At 42.8% G+C, this 19,438-nt stretch overlaps 1 protein-coding gene across 2 annotated transcripts; it reads right to left on the reverse strand.

The window, feature by feature from the left end:
• Positions 1–7,542: 7,542 nt before the first annotated feature.
• Positions 7,543–19,438, reverse strand: tlr7 (toll-like receptor 7). 2 transcript variants are annotated; one of them, XM_069889971.1, is made up of 3 exons: positions 19,239–19,438; positions 16,699–16,810; positions 7,543–14,613 (listed from the first exon to the last, which is right to left on the reverse strand). In XM_069889971.1, exons 2-3 carry the CDS (start codon positions 16,747–16,749, stop codon positions 11,467–11,469), a joined length of 3,198 nt encoding a protein of 1,065 aa, XP_069746072.1. In that variant the 5' UTR covers positions 16,750–16,810; positions 19,239–19,438; the 3' UTR covers positions 7,543–11,466. The 2 variants fall into 2 exon arrangements, with proteins under 2 accessions (XP_069746072.1, XP_069746073.1); XM_069889972.1 differs by lacking the exon at positions 16,699–16,810.

Consider the following 19,438-nt stretch of genomic DNA (forward strand, 5'->3'; position numbering starts at 1 on the left):
CAATTGAAGATCAGGAAAACCAGCAGAGAAGATGAGATGAACTAGGCATGCTTGAGTCATGGCAAAACATTGGAGAAGGGAAAGCTGAGGGAATCGGAACAAGACAAAAGAAATAACATCAAGAGGCTGATAAGCCCTCAGCTAATTCTGGGTGATTTACTTATCCACTTACCAACTTTTCTGCCTGATAGTCAGAGTTGTGCAGCATGGTGTTATGAGTCCAGAGGACCCATAAACCCAGCAGCAATAGATATTCACCAAGACAAATGATTACTTAAACAAAAGTTGCTTTTCATTATCTTTAAACATGGAAATAGAATAAAACTTTAACATCACTATTGATTTACTTAACCTAACTTAACCCCCTTCTAATTCTAAGTGCATATGTATGTAATGTGTGTGTAAGTTCAGAAAAGTTATTTGGTTCACAGTCCAATCTCACTTCTCATTCCACTGTTTGTAGGCAATTCTTATACTCTGCACAGAATTTAACATTTATGAAGTTCACCAGGCTTTGGTGCTTGAAAGGTAAATGGTTACCGCTCAGGAAGGTTTTTGTCGGTTTAGAGAGATTTGTTGTTCCAGGACATCCACAACTGATTCCTTTTAAATTAGCCACTCCAATCTCTTGCTATTGAAGCTTGCCCCCTTCAGGGTTCTCCAGATGATAACCTCTTTCTTTCAGGTCACCACAGAATTCCTTTTTGTTTCCCTTATTTCAAGTGAAACTTTATAGACAGGCAGTCCTCTCCTCTTGCATGAACCACAATGGCTTTGACCAGGCCGTCTTCCAAATGGGGCTCTCCACAAGCTTGCCAGCTTGTCCTGTTCCAGTCCCAGCCACTTCTGCTGGCTGTAACATTGTACAAGTGATCTCTGTGTGTGCCCCTCTCTCCCACTCTCTCTCTCTCAAACACACACACACACACACACACACACACACACACAGAAAGCCTGTTTGACTCTATCTGCTTGCAAAACCACATGACCTTCTTAAAACAGCAAGTACCCTTCCAGACAGAAGGCAGCTCCAACGAGCTCTTTCATCTGTTGCCTTTTGTAAACAACAATCCATTAGTGAAGTCTCTTGGGCACTCTCCAAACCTCTTGCAAAAGCTGTGGAGCCGATATGTCTAGCATTAGCAGAGCTCCAGTATTTCAAATAAGATTTGTTTTAAAGTGTTTGTACGTGACCTACTCTAACAAACCTTTCCCAATTTATCTCCCAAAAACATATCTATATACTCTGTCACAATGTAGACAGCCCTTTCAGCAATTATCCATGTGACCCTGTCCTGTTTGCCTGAATGTAGCCATATGCCTGTAATCCTTTCTTTTCTATGTACCTGTCCAAATGTCTTTCAAATGTCATAATTGTTCCTGCCTCTACCACTTCCTCTTCAGTTTGTTCCCTATATGTGAAAAAAATGTCCTTCAAGTGCCTTTTAAATCCACCCCCATCTTAGACGAGTTTTAAACTTTCCTATGCTGGAGAAAAAACTGTGACTATTCACCTTATCTGTGCCCCTCATGATTTTATTTATTTATTGTCACTCTTCAGCCTTCAATGCTTCAGGGGAAAAAGCTGCAGCCTATCCAGTGATTTCATATAACTCAAGCCTTCCAATCCTGGTAATAGTCTCACAAATCTGAATTGCACTCTTTTCAACTTCATGACATTTTCCCTATAACTAAATAACTAATTCCATATCCTTTGATCCTCAAAAGTGTCCAAAAATACATTTCATCCTTGAAAATGCATGACTGGGCTTTCACATTTGTCTGTGTTACGAGCACAGAGGCCCCCAAAACCCAGGAGCAATAGATATTCACCAAGACAAATGGTTACTTAAACAAAAGTCACTTTTAATTATCTTTAAACATGAAAACAGAATCAAACTTTAACTCATTATTATTAACTTACTTAACCTAAATTAACCCCCTTCTAATTCTAAGCGCACGTGTATGCAATGTGTGTGTGTAAGTTTAGAAAAGTTCTTTAACTCATAGTCCAATCTCATTTCTCAACTTTCCAAGATCACTGGTTGCAGGGAATTCTTATACTGTACAAAGTGATCCCTTCTAATCAGCCACGTCAGTGTCTTGCCAAAGAAATTTGTCCCATCAGGGTTTTCTAGATGATAATCTCTTTCTTTCAGGTCACCACAGAGTTCCTTTTTGTTTCCCTTATTTCAAGTGAAACATTAGGCAGCCAGTCCTCTCCTCTTGCATGAACCAGAGGCTGAACTAAGTCCTCACAACCCGTCTTCAAAATGGGGTTTTCCACAAGCTTACCAGCTGTTCCAGCTGTTGCTGCTGACTGTAAAACTGCAGAACTGATCTCTCTCTCTCTCTCTCTCTCTCTCAGAGAAAAGCCTGTTTGGCTCCCTCTCTGGTTGAAAAACCCACATGACCCTCTTAGAACAGCAAACAGCACTCCCAGACAGCCTGCACTCTACTACTTCGCCAAGTTCTTTCATCTGAAGCTTTTCCTAACAACAATCCATTAGTGAAGTCTCTTGGGCATTCTCCAAAGTTTTTGCAAAGTCTCTTGCAGCTGGACTGTCTAGCTTGAGCAGAGCTCCAGTATTTTAAATGAGATCTGTTTTGAAGTGTTTTTATGTGACCTACACTAAAAAAAAACCTGCCCCAATTTATCTCCCAAAAACATATCTATAATCTGTCACATCTGAAATAAAAAAAGGTTCTGAATTACTTAATCTTTCTGCATTACAATTTTATTATTTTCTGGCACTTAAACTAATAACCATCAATAGAAGGAATTTAAATCTCAAATACAAACATTTTATTTTTGATATTCACCCACATAACTATGGAACTTCATTAGCTCCCATACCTACTTAACTAAAAACTATTAGCTATCAATCACTCGTTTTCATGTACAATAATATTGTTAACACTGCCTCGTGAAATAATAATTAGAAAACCGGAGTACAATTACCATGTCCTATTATTGGACTTTCATATCTTCCTACCCATATAGCAGCCAACTGGTCATAAGTTCTTTTGTTCTCCCTCCTTTCTCAGATTGTAATTCAATTATTGAATTAATACACACCACAGTTTTGAAATGTACACAACACATTGCCAAATGATAACACATTGCCAAGTGATTTGCATTTTTGAATTACACTTCACCAATGGTGGGATTTTTCTTTATGTAAAAATTATCCTTGAGTTTAATGGTTATCCAGCATTTACATCAATTGAAGACCCAACTGCAGTGCCACCTATTGGACAACATTCACTGATGCCAAACCTGCCGGTGTTGGCATTCATCAAGATTGTGATGGCTTATTGAAATTTTATTTTTTGATGTTTATATGCAACTTTTGAGTTAATTGAGTATATGAATTGACTAATAGTCATCAGATCCGCCTGCTTGTTTGACATTAAAATATTCCTTGATATTATGCTGAGAAAAGAACTTTCTTGTGCAACATTCATTCCAAATCCAAAACAAACAAAATAACTGGTATTTCATCTCATTTCTGTCGATAAAACTGTGCCACATGTATAAATAATACATTGGAATTTCAAAGTAATTCATTGCCTGGGACCTTCTTTGAGATGTTTCCAATGGATATGATATAAATCTGAAAACACTTACATTTAATTTTTTTAAATAAGCCCATGCCATCCAAATAGACCAATTAACCAGCATACCCCATATGATTTTGAAAGGTGGGAAGAGACTGTGTAGGATAGCTATGCAGACCCAGGGAGAATGTATAAACTGCTTCCAGGCAGCACCAGATTTGAACTGGCACTATAATATCATTCTTCCTTTCACATATTTAATATTTTAATTTAATGTTTAACCTTGCACTATTAAATCACTGATAAAGAATCCTGAAATGGTGTGTTTCAATTTAATATATCCCATTATTGTGTTTGGGCTATTATTTAAATTGATGTATTTTGTTACCTGAATTCCTAAAAATGTGATTATTTAATTCTTTTCACTTCCAAGGTTTATTTCTAGTTGAAAGTTGTTAAAAATATCAGTAATATTGCTTCACTTAAATACCTTAATATTTTGGATATTAAAGCAAAAATATCATAACAAAAACTGCTTGCGTTTACATGTTAACATCACGTTAACACTATGAAGAAGGCATGCCAACTCCTCTATTTTTTTTTAAGAAGTTGAGGAGATATGGAATTTTATTGAATATTCTATCAAGTTTCCACACAGTCACTGTGGAAGTTATACTTACAGGTTGTTTCACAGCCTGGTTTGGTAATTCCAGTGCCCAGCAGGCTGCAGGAGGTCGCAAACATGTTTATGTCTATCACAGGCCTCCCATCCATTGAAGGCATCTATGTCAGTCATTTACTGTGTGGAGTTACAGACATCACCATTCTTTCTTCCTTTGCCAAAAACCTTCAGGTAACAACTTTCATTGTTCCTATTCCACATCTCTCACTTCCTTTCCTGTGTCTCTTACATCTATCTTGGCCAGGTCCTCCATCTGACCTGGATTTGTACCTCTTGCTCACTATGACTTCCCTTTCTTCATTCTTCTCTCCCCCCACTTGACTTTGGTCTCCCTAGAAATCTCCCTCTCCCTATCGATCCTAGGTCCATTTCTCTCTCTTTCTTGTTCCAAAGCTCAATCTATCCATATCCTGGGTCCCATCCCATCTTATGTACCTCCATCTTTTATCTTTGGGTCTTGCACTATTCAAGGTCTGTTGATCTATCTCCCCAGTTTCCCTCTATCTCATGACTCTCTCTTTCAATCTCACATTTCTCTCTCCTGGGGTTCCTCACTCTGTCCTGCATCACCCTATGCCAAGTCTCCTTGTTGATTTATCTTTCTCACTATCCCGGGTATCTCTTTCTCTCTGGGATCTCTGTTACTCAGTACTTTCTTGACTCTGTATTCTGAGTCTCTATCTCTCTATCCTGTGCTTCTATCTATCCCACAATTCTCCTCTCCCCCTCTGTATCCAGTGCCTTTCTTCCCCCTCCCTCCCCAATCCCCTTTTCCCTGGACTTTCTCTTTCTCAACTCACTGATACAACTTTGAACCCAGCCAAAGGCCCCTCCTCTCTGACAACTGCTGAGAAATAAAAAAATATAATTTCAACTTGAGGGCCAATTTTGAATGGAATACTGTTATCGGTTTGATCCATTCTGTAAGTGGCAAGCATAGCTGATAGAGGCGGGCAAAATGAGGGCAAGACAAGGTATTGGACCCTCTGCTGCCAAGACCTTACCCTGCGGCCCCAATGAGATGGCGGCATCCCTTTCCATGTAAGTATCGTGAGATTTAGCGGGACATGGTGTCCTCGTTCATGCACATTGGAGTACAGAGGCAGTAGAGGGTATCCGCCAATCATTCTCTCTACTTGCAGGGTGGTGAATCTGTGGAATTCTCTGCCTATTGAAGCAGAGGAGGCTACCTCAGTAAATATATTTAAGACAAGGTTGGATAGATTTTTACATAGTAGGTGAATTAAGGGATATGAGGAAAAGGCAGGTCGCTGGAGATGAGCCGATCATCAGATCAGCCATGATCACAGTGAATGGCGGAGTAGGCTCAATGGGCTGGATGGCCAACTCCTTTCTAATGTTCATATGTTTGTACTCACAGTTGGCATCAAGTGAATCACTTGAGGAGTACAAGGGATGTATGAGAACCCTTAAGGATAAATCAGGAGGGCAAACAAAGGACATAGGAAAGTTTTAAGAAATATTAAGAAATTCCACAATTATTATATTGGTAAAAAGGTAATTATGTCCTCTTGAGGATCAATGATGTTTACCATGTGTGGAGCCACAGGAGATTGGCAAAGTCTTAAATTAATGTTTTTTTTTTCCTCTGTATTTACTGTGGATCTGGTCATGGAAGCTGGGGAATTCAGGGAAATGAAAATTGATGTCTTGAATAGTATCCATATTAAAGAGGAGTTACTGGTGGGGTTAAAGCACATTCAGGTGGATACATTTTGGTGACCTGGCCAATTGTATTTTGGGACATTGAGGGGAGCTGGGGAAGAAATTGCTGGGAGGTATTTGTATCATAGATAGCGGAGAGGGGGCGGAGGTACAGGAAGACTGGATGATGGCTAATGTTGTGCCTTTATTTAAGAAGGGCTGAAAAGGACAAGCCAGAGAACTATTGAGAGGTGAGCCATAAATCAGTGGCAGAGAAGTCACTGGAGGGCATTCTGAAGGATAGGAACCAAATGCATTTGGAAAGGCAAAGACTGATTAGGGATAGTCAGCAAGCCAAGAATTTGATTAAGGTTTTCGAAGAGGTGACCAAGAGGATTGACGAGGACAGGATAATAGACTTTATCTACATGGACATTAGCAAAGGTGTCACAAAGTTAGATCGCATGGGATCCAGGGTGAGATAGCTGATGAGATTCAAAACTGGCATGGTGCTAGGAGTCAGAAAGTAGTTGTAGAAGGTTGTTTCTTTGACCGAAGATGAGCTGAAGTGATCGGTGCTGGATCCACTGTTGTTCCATATCATCCATATGAATGATTTGTATGGCAATATAGTTGGCAGAGTTAGTAAGTTTGCAGATAACTCCAAATTTGGTGTTATAAGGACAGTGAAGAAGGTGAGCTAAGATTACCAGAGGATGTAGATCAACTAGGAAAGTGGTCTGAGGAATAGCAGATGGAACTTCAACAAGTATGAGATGTTTTATTGTAGGCAATTAAACCAAGGCAGGACTTACACAATAAATAGCAGGGTCATGGAGAATGTTATAGAACAGAGAGACCTAGGGGACAAGAACATAGATCCATTAAAGTCATGACATGAGATGGTGAAGAAGATGTTTGGCATAGTTACCTTCATCAGTCAGGGCATGGAGTATAAGAGTAGGTACATCATTTTACAAATCTACAAGATGCTGGTGAGACCACAGCATTTCTGGTTTGCCTAGGTATAGGAAGGATATCATTAAACTAGAAAGGACATGGAAAAGATTCACATCACGTTACTGGGAATGGAGGGTTTGAGTTATGAGGAGAGATTGGTGAGGTTGGATCATAGGAACCTTCTGGAGGTATATAAAATCATGAGGTGCATTAGTAAGGTAAACTGTCAGTCTATTTCCCAGGGTAGAGTAGAAAAAATACTGTAGGGCATAGATTTAAGGTGAGGGGAAAGATTTTAAGAGGATCCAAGGGGCAACTTTTTCCACTCAGAGGGTGTGGAACAAATTGCCAAGGGAAATGGTAGAGGCTGGTAAAAGTATAACATACAAAGTCATTTAGACAGATACATGAATAGCAGAGGTATATGGGCCAAATCATGGCAATTGGAACAAGCTCCGGTAGACAATTTGGTCAGCACGGACAAGTTGCATCAAAGGGTCTACATAACTACATGACAATTTATCGTAGGCACTATCCTAGATATTCTACAACTTAAAATGTTTTGTTTCTAAACTTTTCCAGTTCTTTCAAAAAGCTATTGACCTTGATCTTTTAATCTGTTGCTCTCGCCACAGGTGTTGCTTGAACTGATAAGCATTTGAACCATTTTCTATTTTTATCGTAAAAAAATCCATTAGTTTTGACCAATCATACTTCAATCCTTTTATTAACTTATTGGCATAGTTTGATATGAAATACATTAAATTATATTATTGTACAAGGATGCAAGATGACAGTAAGAATTATAAATCAGTGGATACTTACAAGCCCTGTGCTAAAAAATTTGATGTGATGTTCAAACAACGGGGGAAGAATCCAGACCAACAAAAGGTGTTCATTCGACGTGATAAGGGACTAGGTAGAATTGATGTGATAGTAGGCAAGAGGAGAGTTAACAGTAATCATGCAGGTTTTCCTGTTGACAACCTTTGCATCTATTGATTATAAAACCTTTGTATCAATTGATTATTTGATTTATGTAATTCATTAACTTGCAACTTCTTCCAGGTATTTTCTTGACCATGACACATTTTGACAGCATGGACAAGAAGAGGTTGGGTACTTTCATGGAAGAATTAAGAACGAGGAGTCACTTCTTAAAAAATAAGGAGTTAACAAATTGCTAATGAGATCAGGTAAATTTCTTTTCTTTCAAAGCATCATGTGTCTCTGGGATTCTTTTGCTCAAAGGGACGCAAAACCAGAGCTTTTGAGTATTTTGAGATGGAGGTAGATAGATTGTTTATAAACAGGGAGAGAAGGTAAATGGGATTAGCTTAGGGAGTCTATTTGATTGGCATGAACAAGTTGGGCCCAAGAGGCTTGATTCCATGCCATGTAGCTGTATAACATTATGAAGGATTACTGGTGGGTAGTTAACATTACACAGAGATGAATTATGTTCTCATTGATTGAATGAGCTGACTTGAGACAACAATCTGGCTTGTAAATCGTTGGTATTGACGTAACAATGGGAGTGAAAATATGTGTGGTTTATAAAGTAAACACACTGAAATGCTGGTCTTTTCAGCATCTATAGGAGACAAAGATATCTTGCTGACGATTTGGACTTGCCCTTTTTCAAGGAAAAATCAGAAAAGGTAGAAGCAGGATATATCAGAATTCAAACAATGCCAGAGGAATCCAGACCAACAAAAGGTGTGAATTGGATGTGATAAGGGTTTAGGTAGAAATTATCATGTCTTTGTAAAAGGAGACAGAAAATGGAGAGATGACTGGGGAAAGTTGGAGGGTGTCCAGGCAGGTTCCTCCCTCTGTGACTTCCTTGTCCACTCCTCCCTTCCCAACAATCATCCCCTTGGGACCTACCCCTGTGCTTGCAGAAAATGTTCCACTCGCACCTACATGTCCATCCTCACCACCATTTCGGGCCTCAGATAGTCTTTCCAAGTGAAGCAACATTTCATGTGAATCTGCAGGGGTCATCTACAGCATCTGGTGCTCCTGCTGTGATCTCCTCTACAACAGAGAGACTGGATGCAGATTGGGAGATCGCTTTGTTGAGCGCTTGACTCTATCTGCTGCAATTCCCTTGGGGAGATATCTGTCCATGGTCTCATGTACTGCCAGACTGAGACCACCCATAAATTGAAGGAACAATGCCTCATCTTCCAACTGGGCACCAGTCAATTTTTTGGGCCTGAGCCCTTCATTGGGAATGTCAAAAAACAAGCAGATGTTTGAATAAAATGGTGGGAAGTGGGGAAAGGAGGAGGAGAGGAAGAGAAAGAAAGAGGAGCACAGGCCAGTAGGTAAGAGGTAATAGATAGATGAAAACCAGAGGATAGAAGAAATGTATCGGGGTGTAGGTCAACAGGGTGTAAATTGGGTGGCATGGACCTGCAGGGCCGAATTGGCCTTTACAGTGCTATATGTCTAATTTTATTTTGAAAAAGAAAATGAAGCTGAGAAGTTATGGGGGAGAGGGCAGAGGGCTAGGAAAGATAACTCTTTGCTAGGAGAATGAGGGGAAGGGGTGAGGAACCAAAAAAGACAGAGAGTTAAGGAGAGAGAGGGATGGGAGAGGGGGTTAAACCAAATTGATATTGATGCCATCTGGTTGGAGACGGTTGACAAGAAATATAATGTGTTCCTTCAATTTGTAGGTTTCTTTGATTTGGCAGTAAACAAGGCCATGGAAGGACATGTCAGTATGGCATGTTTACATCAGAGAACCTGGTGGCAAACTGGGAGCAGGTTTCATCAGGCACCTTCACTTTGTCTGCTGGAACACCAAGGACCCCCCAGAATCCAACCATTTTATTTATACACACCATTGTCACGCATTCTCCCTTTCCCTTCTTCTGTCCCTTCCTCTCCCCCTCTCCTTTCTATTTAGCCATCTACTTGTCTTGTCATATTACTCACTATACACCCATGACTATGTGGCCAGGCACAATTCCAATGCCATCTACAAATTTACCAATGACATCACTGTTATTGGCAGAATCAGAAACAACAATGAGGAAGCGTACAGGAGGGAGATAGATCAGCTCTTTGAGTGGTGCTACATCAACCACCTTGCACTCAATGTTATCAAAACCAAGGAGATGATTGTGGACTTCAAAAGGAAGTCAGGCAGTCACCAGTCCTCATCGATGGCTCAGCAGTGGAGAGGGTCAAAACTTCAAATTCCTGAGTGTCAACATTTCCAAGGATCTGTTCTGGAGCCTCCATGTCAATAAATCACGAAGAAGGCTTGCCAGCAGCTATACCTTGTGAGGAGTGTGAAGAGATTCGGAGTGTCACCAAAGACTCTCAAAAACCTCTACAGGTATATCTTAGAAAGCACTTTGGCTGGTTACTTCACTGTCTGGTACAGAAGTGCCAATGCTCAGGACAAGAAAACTCCAGAGAGTTGTTAACTCAGCCTGCAACATCATAGGCACCAGACTTCACTCCATCGAGGATATCTACGAGGTGGTGTCTTAAAAAAACACCTTTATCCTCAAGTACCCTCGACACTCAGGCCATGCCCTCTTCACTCTGCTACCATTGGGAAAAGGTACAGGAGCCTAAAGACAAGCACTCGGCAGCACAAGGACAGCTTCTCTCCTCTGCTATCGGATTCCTGAATGATCAATGAACCAAAGATTCTGCCTTCGACTTCTTGTGCATTTTTTATTTATTGTTGTTAGGTGGTTTATATGAATGTTTGCACCGTGATGCTGCCGCAAAATTTTGTGACTTGTTCATGACACCTAATTTTGATTCTGATTTCAGGCGAAGGGCTCAAGTCCAAAACATTGCCTTCCTTTTACTTCTTATGGATGTTGCATGACCTGCTGAGTTTCTCCAGCACTTTTGTGAATTGATTATCTAGAAATAATGATTTTTGAACCAGACCCCCAGCACAGGAAATTTTCTTTGCCCTTGTTCAGCCCTGACAGGAGTTCCTCGATTAAAAAAAAACCAAAGCACCTCAAAGAGAATAGGAAGACAGTTAGGCCATTTTGGCCCATCAAGTCTGCTCACCATGCGAATCATGGTTGATGTATTTTTCCCTTGATCCCAATGTGCTGCTTTCTCCCTTACTTATCAGGAACCTATCAATCTCAGATTTAAATATACTCAATGATTTGGCCCCCACAGCTATCTGTGGCAAACAGTTCCACTGATTTACTGCCCTCTGGAAGAAGGAATTTCTCCCTAGTTGTTATTAAGGGATGCCCCCTTTTATTTTTAGACTGTGCCCTCTGACCCTAAACTCTCTTGCTACTGGAAACATCTCCAGGTCAACTCTATTGACCAGGATAATTTTCTGGACCCTGGTCAATACTGGCCTAGCCCACCCTGTTATGCCTCACAGCGCAGTCCCAGGAATCAGTCTGGTGAACTGTCTGGCAGGTATATCCTTTCTTGGTAAGGTGGCCAACATTGCAGATCGTACTCTAGGACAGGTCATGCTCCCTGTAGGACTGCAGTGGCAAATATTTACCAATGTTAGATTGTACCATTTAGGTCCCCTTAGATTATAAATTCACCCTAATCTTGACGCGGACTGTTTTGTTGGAATGCTAAATGATGTCATTGAAGAATTTGCTGTACTTTGGACGGTTGTCTGTCGCCAATGCATTCCTCAGGCGCTGCCAGAACAAGGGTTGGGCACGGCGGTTACAAGGCCATTCCAGGACCAAGTTGTGGCATAGTCTCTTTCTCAGCCTGACATACTTGGAGCGTTGAAGGACTCTTTCCAGGAAGATCAAGATGATCACATCTACCTTCTCATCCAGCAGCCGCTGGTGAGCCATGTAAAAAGCTGTTCTAAAGTTCCCAGTCCTGATGTAGCCATGGGTGAGGACAAAGATGGTTTTCCTGCTCTGGTGGATGCTCTGGGACAAATTGTCCATGATGAGTTTACCAGGCACCCAGTCCCTTTCCTCTAAACACAGAGAGAACCGTGGTTGGCTCCGTACCTCCAAATTATAGATCAGCTCCTTCAGAATCCAGTCTGCTACTGCTGTATCTCGAGTGTCATAAGCAACGAATGCCCCGTAGATGGTCTCCTCGTTGGGGATGGGACGGTAACCCCTGATCTTGGCCAAGCAGAAGTGGTAGCTGTACCAGACGTCCCAGCCGAAGAGATGACCGACAATGGAAGTCACCAGCAGGACGAGGGTGGCGACGAAGGAGAAGGTGTAGAGGGAAACACTGAGGTTATCCAACTCGCAGGAATGCAGGTCCACCGAGACCACGCTCTGGCCGACGTGGGCTTGAGGAGACGCGCAGGTGACATCGGTGGACAGGCGAGGGATGTAGACCGTGGTACGGTTAATCCACCAGACGAACCACACCGCCTCGCACGTACACTGGAAGCAGTTGCCGTTCAGCCTCAACTCCCGGAGGTGTCGCACCGCACTGTCCGGTAAGCTGGAGGCCTGGATGGTCCTCAGGTTGTTGTAGCTCAAGTCCAGGTACTGCAGGGAAGTGGAGTCCCGAAGGAAGTCCTTGGTCAGTTTGGAGATGTGGTTGCGGGTGAGGTTGAAGACGCGCAGGGTCCGGGTGCAGTTGGACAGCACACGGGGCACGGTACTCAGCAGGTTGTCCCCCAGGTCCAGCAGCTCCAGCCAGCCCAAGAGCTGAAGCTTCCCCCAGTTGAAACTTCTGAGCCGGTTGCCGGTCAACACCAGCTCTTTAAGGTGCGGGGGCAAGTGGTCGTAGACTCCGGGCGGTATGAAGCTCAGACTGTTGCCCGAGAGGTCGAGGCGACTCAGGTTGGAGAGATTCTCAAAGAACTCAATGTACATGTCGTTCCCGTCGCTCCACATGTAATTCAGCTGGTTGCCTCGGAACTCCAGCACGCTCAGCGATTCGCTGCTCAGCCGAGTGTCGGCCGACGAATGGACATCATTCTGGTTCATGATGAGTTTGGAAAGAGAGCTCAGGCTGTGGATGAAGTTTAAGCGGTGGGTTAAGCCTTCCATCTGGAAGTAATGGCCGTTTCTGCTGAGATCCAGCACTTGGAGCTCCCGCAGCTCGTGGAAGGCGGTCTCGTACAGGAGGTCGATGCGGTTGTTTGAGAGATCTAGGTAAAGCAGGTGAGGGAGGTAACGGAACTCGGAGCCGTTCAGGGTCTGGCTGAGCGCGTTGCCCGACAAGTTCAGGCATTTGATGAAAGTCAGGTTCTTGAACTGCTGCGGGCTGATGAAGAAGATGTTGTTCCTGCTCAGGTCCAAGGTGGAACGGTGACGGTTGCACTCGTTTTGGACGACGGCGGAACCGTAGTAATAATCCTTGTTCTTGGACTTGCAGCTCCGGCCGAATTCGTCGTAGTGGAAATAACGCTCCTGGTCCGGGGACCAGTAAAACAGCCCGGAGCCCCGCTGGGAGCGGCCGTCCGTCCCGCAGGAGCCGTCGGCCGAGCCGGTGGAAGAGGGCGAGATCTTATTCTCGGACAGGTTGATGTTTTCCAGGGCGGGGAAGTAGCTGAACATCTGCATGTCGGCCACCTTGATGAAGTTGGTGCCCAGGTCCAAGAACCTGAGTCTGCGGAGTTGCATGAGGGGCCTCAGATTTTCCCTCCTCAGATCCTTGAACACGTATCCCCGGAGTTTCAGGCTCTGCAAGGACTGCAGACGCGAGAAGGTGGCGGACAGGTTGACATACTTGGGATACACCTTCAGGTCGTAGTTGAAGGACAGGTCTATATCTTCCAGTTTGCCGAGATACTTCAAGAAGGAGGCCGTGGCTATTTCCTTCACCAGGAAATTCTCCGACAGGTCCAGCATGACCAGATCCCTGGTGTGTCTGAACCAAGAGCTGCGCACGACGGACAAACAGTTACTCTGGAGCCGCAGGATCTTCAGCTTCTGCAGTTTGTCGAAAGCGTTCGGGGGGATGTCGAGATGTCCCGGGGGAGGGCATGGATGGCAAGGGAACGGAGCGTTGTAGCAGCGCGGGCAGTTCCCACTCAAATCCAGGATCTCCAATTCCTCCAAGTCGGCGAAATCGCTGTCGCGGATGCGCCGGATCAGGTTGTTGTACAGTAAAAGCTGCCTTAAGCTGGGAGGCAGTCTCTGGGGGACTTGGGACACATTGTTGTCCTTGAGCGACAGGACAAGGAGGCGGCTCAGGTTGTAGAAGGTGTCCTGCTCAATGGAATAGGTCGTGTTACAAGGGTTGCGGTAGTAGCAGTTCTGGCCAAGGTAGAGGCTCTGCAGGTTGCCCATTCCCGAAAGGTTCCCCTTCCCCAGCGAGAAGATGGCGTTGGCCTCCAGGCTGAGCAAGGTGAGGGTATGGGGCAGCCCCTGCGGTATTGCGGATAGTTGGTTGCCGTCCAAGTACAGCGAGTTCAGCGCCGGTAAAGAGGCGAACGCGCCTTTCTCCACTCTCAGCGGCTGAGTGCACACTCGGTCTTTGGGACCAAGTCTGACCGGCACGCAGTTACATCGCAGGTCAATTTCCGTCAGGTTGTTCAGGCCAGCGAAGACGAAGGGCGGCACCTCGCCAATGCGGTTGATAGTCAGTGTGATGTTGGTGGAGTTGGAAGGATAGCCGCTGGGCATGCGGTTCAGCTGGCGGTCGCTGCAGTCCACCAGCACCTCGGAGCCGCTCTGCTTCACGTCGCACGGAAGGCTTTTGGAAAACCATTCGGCCGCACTGGAAGCCGCGGTGGCCAGGAGGAGGACGAGGAGCAGTGAGGGTGTCCGCTTGTGCTCGGCCACCTGCGACAGAAAAGAACAGGACCTTTGAAGTAACAATCAGGGTGGATTAAGGCTTCAGCTGAGCTGTTGGATCGCCCCTCCCCGACCCCTTCCTCCTCTTGCACACAACCTTGCTGAATCAGTGCCGGACTTTGTGAGACCCACAGCCAGAGAAAGAAAGCTGGTTAAAACATACAAATTAGGTTCAAATAAGTGCATATTTATCATTTGGCTGGCTTGATCTCTATCGTAGATTATAATATAGTTCAGCCTGGAAACAAAACTTAAATGTATTTTTAAAAATACTTTTAACAGATACTAACACATTTTCGAGGCCCCTGCGGATTTGTGAGGCCCTAAACAGCAGCTGGTTTAGCAGCACTGCATCTGACATCGATTTTTAAATAGGCTCCCATATTCTTACCCAATCTATTTAAATTCTACTACCACGACGCTGGCCACACTCCTACCAGCCAACTGCAGGGGGCAATCACTGTACTTGCAGGTAGGTAACCTGGGAGCCTGGCCCCACCTGCCGGCTGTCAATTGCAGGCCCTGATAAAGAGTCTAGCAGGCCCCTTCGGGGACAGTCAGACAGGGAGCCAGGAGTATACGGAGACCTGGTTTAGGCTAATTAAAGCCTGTGGACTTGGCGTCAGAATTATTCGCACAACAGCGCTCACCTTCATATAACTAGTCCTGCCCTTGAAATCTGCTCTGCCATTCAAATCACGCCTGATGTATTTTTTTCTTTTAACCCCATTCTCCTGCCTTCTCCCCATAACCGTTGACATCATTACTAATGAAGAACCTATAAATCTCTGCTATTAATAAATTATGATTTGGCCTCCTCAGCCATCTGTGGTAACAAATTCAGCAGATTCCCCTCATTCTGAGACCCTTGGAAGTTAAGCAGAACTAGTCACAGTCTCTAATTTGTTCAAAAAAAAAACCTCCCTAATATCACTCACCTAACACCAAGTCAATTTTGTGTCCTATCGTTAGCTAATTGGTTGATCTAACCTTTCAGGCCATCCTACCATGTGGAAGCTGGCCAAAGGCCTTGCTAAAATCCTCATCGACAATCTCTACAGCCTTGCCCTCTTGTTCTTCAAAAAACATTTAAGTTTGTGAGACATTATTTTCCATACATACAAACCAGTCCCTTGCTTTTTCAAATGTTGGTAGAGTTGGTTCCTCAGAATCCCCCTTCAGTAATTTTCCTACCACTGATGTTAGACTCATCAACCTGTAATTCTGATTTGTCTTTATAAAGGAACAACATTAGCCACTCTCATGCCTTCTGGTATAAATGTTTCTGCCAGTGCCCCAGCCTTTCTCCCCACAATGTTCTCAGATGCCAGAGCTATATCTACTTTTATGCATGGTTAGCTGAACAGTTAGTGCAATGCTGTCACAATGCCAGTGACCCAGGTTCAGATCTGGCACTGTAAGGAGTTTGTACATTCTCCCTGTGTCTGTGTGAGCTTTCCCTGGGGTTCCAGTTTCCTCCCTCCTTTCAAAACATACAGGGGTTGTAGGTCAGTTGGGTGTAATTGGGCAGCGTGGGCTCATTGGCCAAAAGGACCTGTTACCATGCTGTATGCCTACATTTAAATTTAAAACTTCCTGCATCTCTTCTTTTGTATTGTGGACATGTTTCAAGACATTATCATTCTCTTTTTGGAGCTCCTTAGCTTCCATGATCTTCATGTAAGCCCTTATCAACTTCTGCAGTTCATACATTGATATTCATATAGATCTTTGAGTGGGCCTGATCACTTCCTGGTTACCCTCTTGCTCTTAATATTTCAAAATCTCTCAGGATTCTTCTCAAGCATCTGTCAAGGATATCTTGGGTCCTCTGTGCCAACCTGATTATTTTTTTTAAGTGCACTCCTCCATCTCTTATACTTCTCAAGGAATTCACATGATCCCAGATGTCTATCTCTGACATATGCCACTTTTTCCTGACCAGAATCTTATCTGGGGTTAGCTAATCCTGTCAGGCATGCCCTTCACATTAACAGGAACATGCGGGCCTTGAACTATCCCTATTTCATTTTTAAAAGCCCCTCCCCCCTCAATTACCAGGCAGCCCTTTACCTGTAAACAGCCTCTCCCAATCGACCTTTGCAAGTTCCTGTCCAATGCCATCAAAATTAGCTGTGCCCCAATTTAGGAATTCCAGTGGTTTGCAAAAGTACCAAAGACAATACTAGGAAAAATAAAAACAGAAAATACTGGAAGTACTTAGCAGGTCAAGTAGCATCTGTGGAAAGATGGGCATAGTTAAAGTTAGACAAAGGATCTCAGACCTGAATCATAAATTCAGATATCCAATATCTGCAGGTTTTGTTTCAAACAACAAGCACCAAATGAGATGAAAGGCTGGAGGAAATAAATGTGATTATAATCTTCAGTGCAATACTAAATAAACACCTTTTAAAGAGTTATAAGGAACAAGAGGAGGCATGAATCAGATGATGGCACCCAGAGTCAGCACAGGGTCCTTGAGTCAAAGGGCCTCCCTCTACCTGTGCAGTATGATTTTAATTATTATTTATAATCTTGAAGTCTTCTGCCACTCAATCCCATTAACCTATTTTAACCCATGTTATGAAAAACCTTGCCTAATCACTAAGAAAGTATATTTATTTCACTTATTGTTCTACCTATTTGGCTGACAGGGGCATGTCTGCATTTATCAATATTCAAAAGGTAATGAGCTAGAATCAGTGAATAACATTCACCCATTCAATTAATGGGTTTCAAAGCTGTTCCTTCTGGTCGTTCAAGTCGGTTGGCGTGAAGTAGACTTGGACTGCCTCTGTCTGGTTCCTTGGGGGCAGAGACCTACTGTGTTAAGCTGCTCACTAAGACAGTTCAAAGGATGGATGGTGTAAAAAAAAATGGGGAGATGCTACATGGTGCTTCAAGATTGATTTGATTGTGGATATTGCAGTCAATTTACCAAAATAAATATCTAATTATAATGTAGCACCACTTAGAGCAGAGGTTTTCAATCTTTTTCTTTCCACTCACCTACCACTTTAAAAAATCCTTATGCCATAGGTGCTCTGTGATTAGTAAGGGATTACTTAAGGTGGTAGGTGAGTGGAAAGAAATTTTAAGACCACTCTTTTACTCGTACCTAATTGACTCGTTATGTGCACGGTTTCATGGAAATGGGCCAATGACAATTTTTCTCAAGCAAAATATTTCAGTAACAATTGGGACTAGAGCAGTGATTCTCAACCTTCCCTCCCACTCACATCCCAATTTAACCAATCCCTTGCTATCACAGAGCACCTACAGCACAGAGATTACTTAAAGTGGTAGATGAGTGGAAAGAAAAAGTTTGAAAACCACAGACCTAGAATAATGAATCTGATACTCTTTATTTGCAGTAAATGGGCCCAAAATAATCAAATTGGAAGCAGGCCTATCCACAGTCAAATTCTGACTCAAGTCTTATTCGTTTTGTGAGTTGAATATATTGTACTAACATGGAAGTAGATTGAGAATGATTCTTCCTTAGAAAAATATCTAGAATTCTGATGCCTTGTAACAATGACTTAAATATTTTTGATGTAAAATAGAAATTACGCAATGAATGAAGTAAATCTGGCATTCAGAATGTATCTCAAGATAAACACATAATGCTCATTTACAATCAAGTATCCAGCATCAGAGATAATTATCACTCCATATATCAATGTTGAATCATTTAATTTGTAGATACATTAAAACAAACATTTGCTCATATTTAGTCTGCTTTATCTCATACCTTCTTTGGACAAACCATCTTGGAGGTTAAATACTTTTATTCTGTCATTGATATTGTTATTGGCTGGTGAGTACTTTGGATACACAAAATGATTGTAACAGAGCGCTTTAGGTTTGAAACTAATTTCCTTAAATCATACATATTACAGGAAGAAAATATGGTGATCTGATTTCAAGCAGGAATTGTTCAAAAAAATGTATTCTCTTTCCAGCACTGAGAAAATAAAACTACCATGTTACTGTTTGACAGATTGTTAACTTATAATGTGTTACAATACCAGAAGTCTGACAGAATTTTTCTCATGTTGGTTGAGACAGCAACTGTGGGATGAATAATCTGTTGTGGGCCCTGTAGCCTGACTTTGTCTGTGTTTCCCTACCCCCCCCCCCCCCCCCCCCCATACATAAACCTTCTCCATCAGGAATCACCAACAATGTTCAGCAGTGAGAACTGTGGCTGATTTCTCTTTGTTTCACCACAGAGATTAGTAAACCTGAGTCACCTCAGTGCAGCTCACGAATAAAAACTGCTTCCTTGAACCTCATTCTTACCTGTACTCATTTATCATAAAACTAAGTCCGTAAAGATTCTTATCTTATCCTTCAGCAATGAATAACTTGCATTGGTCCACAAGAAAGGATTGATTTTGCCAAGATGTAAAACAACTTCTGTGCCAAAGTACCAGGTGACACAAACGAGGCAACTACTAAAATGTTATTTTTAACATTGCTTGAAATCATGGTGCAAAAAAATCATCCTGGATCATAATATATATAAAAATTGCAAAATAAAACAGATGACATTTTAGCATGCAAAGAATAACACATGGTAAAAGTGGAAGTGATACAGCACAAACCATTTTCTTTCAGTTGCTACAAATGCCGCAGTTGTCTCAGAAGGTTTCCATTTTCTTGTAAACTAAACCGATAGAATTATTACTTGTACAGTAACAGCATCTTCAGCAGTACCTGTTTCCATCAGCAAATACAGATATTTTTTAACACTGGATATTACTGTGGATCGAGAAGTTACATCTTGAAGGTCATGCCAAGTGAT

The sequence above is a fragment of the Narcine bancroftii genome, chromosome 7 (assembly GCF_036971445.1).
Source record: "Narcine bancroftii isolate sNarBan1 chromosome 7, sNarBan1.hap1, whole genome shotgun sequence".
Classification (NCBI taxonomy): Eukaryota; Metazoa; Chordata; class Chondrichthyes; order Torpediniformes; family Narcinidae; genus Narcine; species Narcine bancroftii.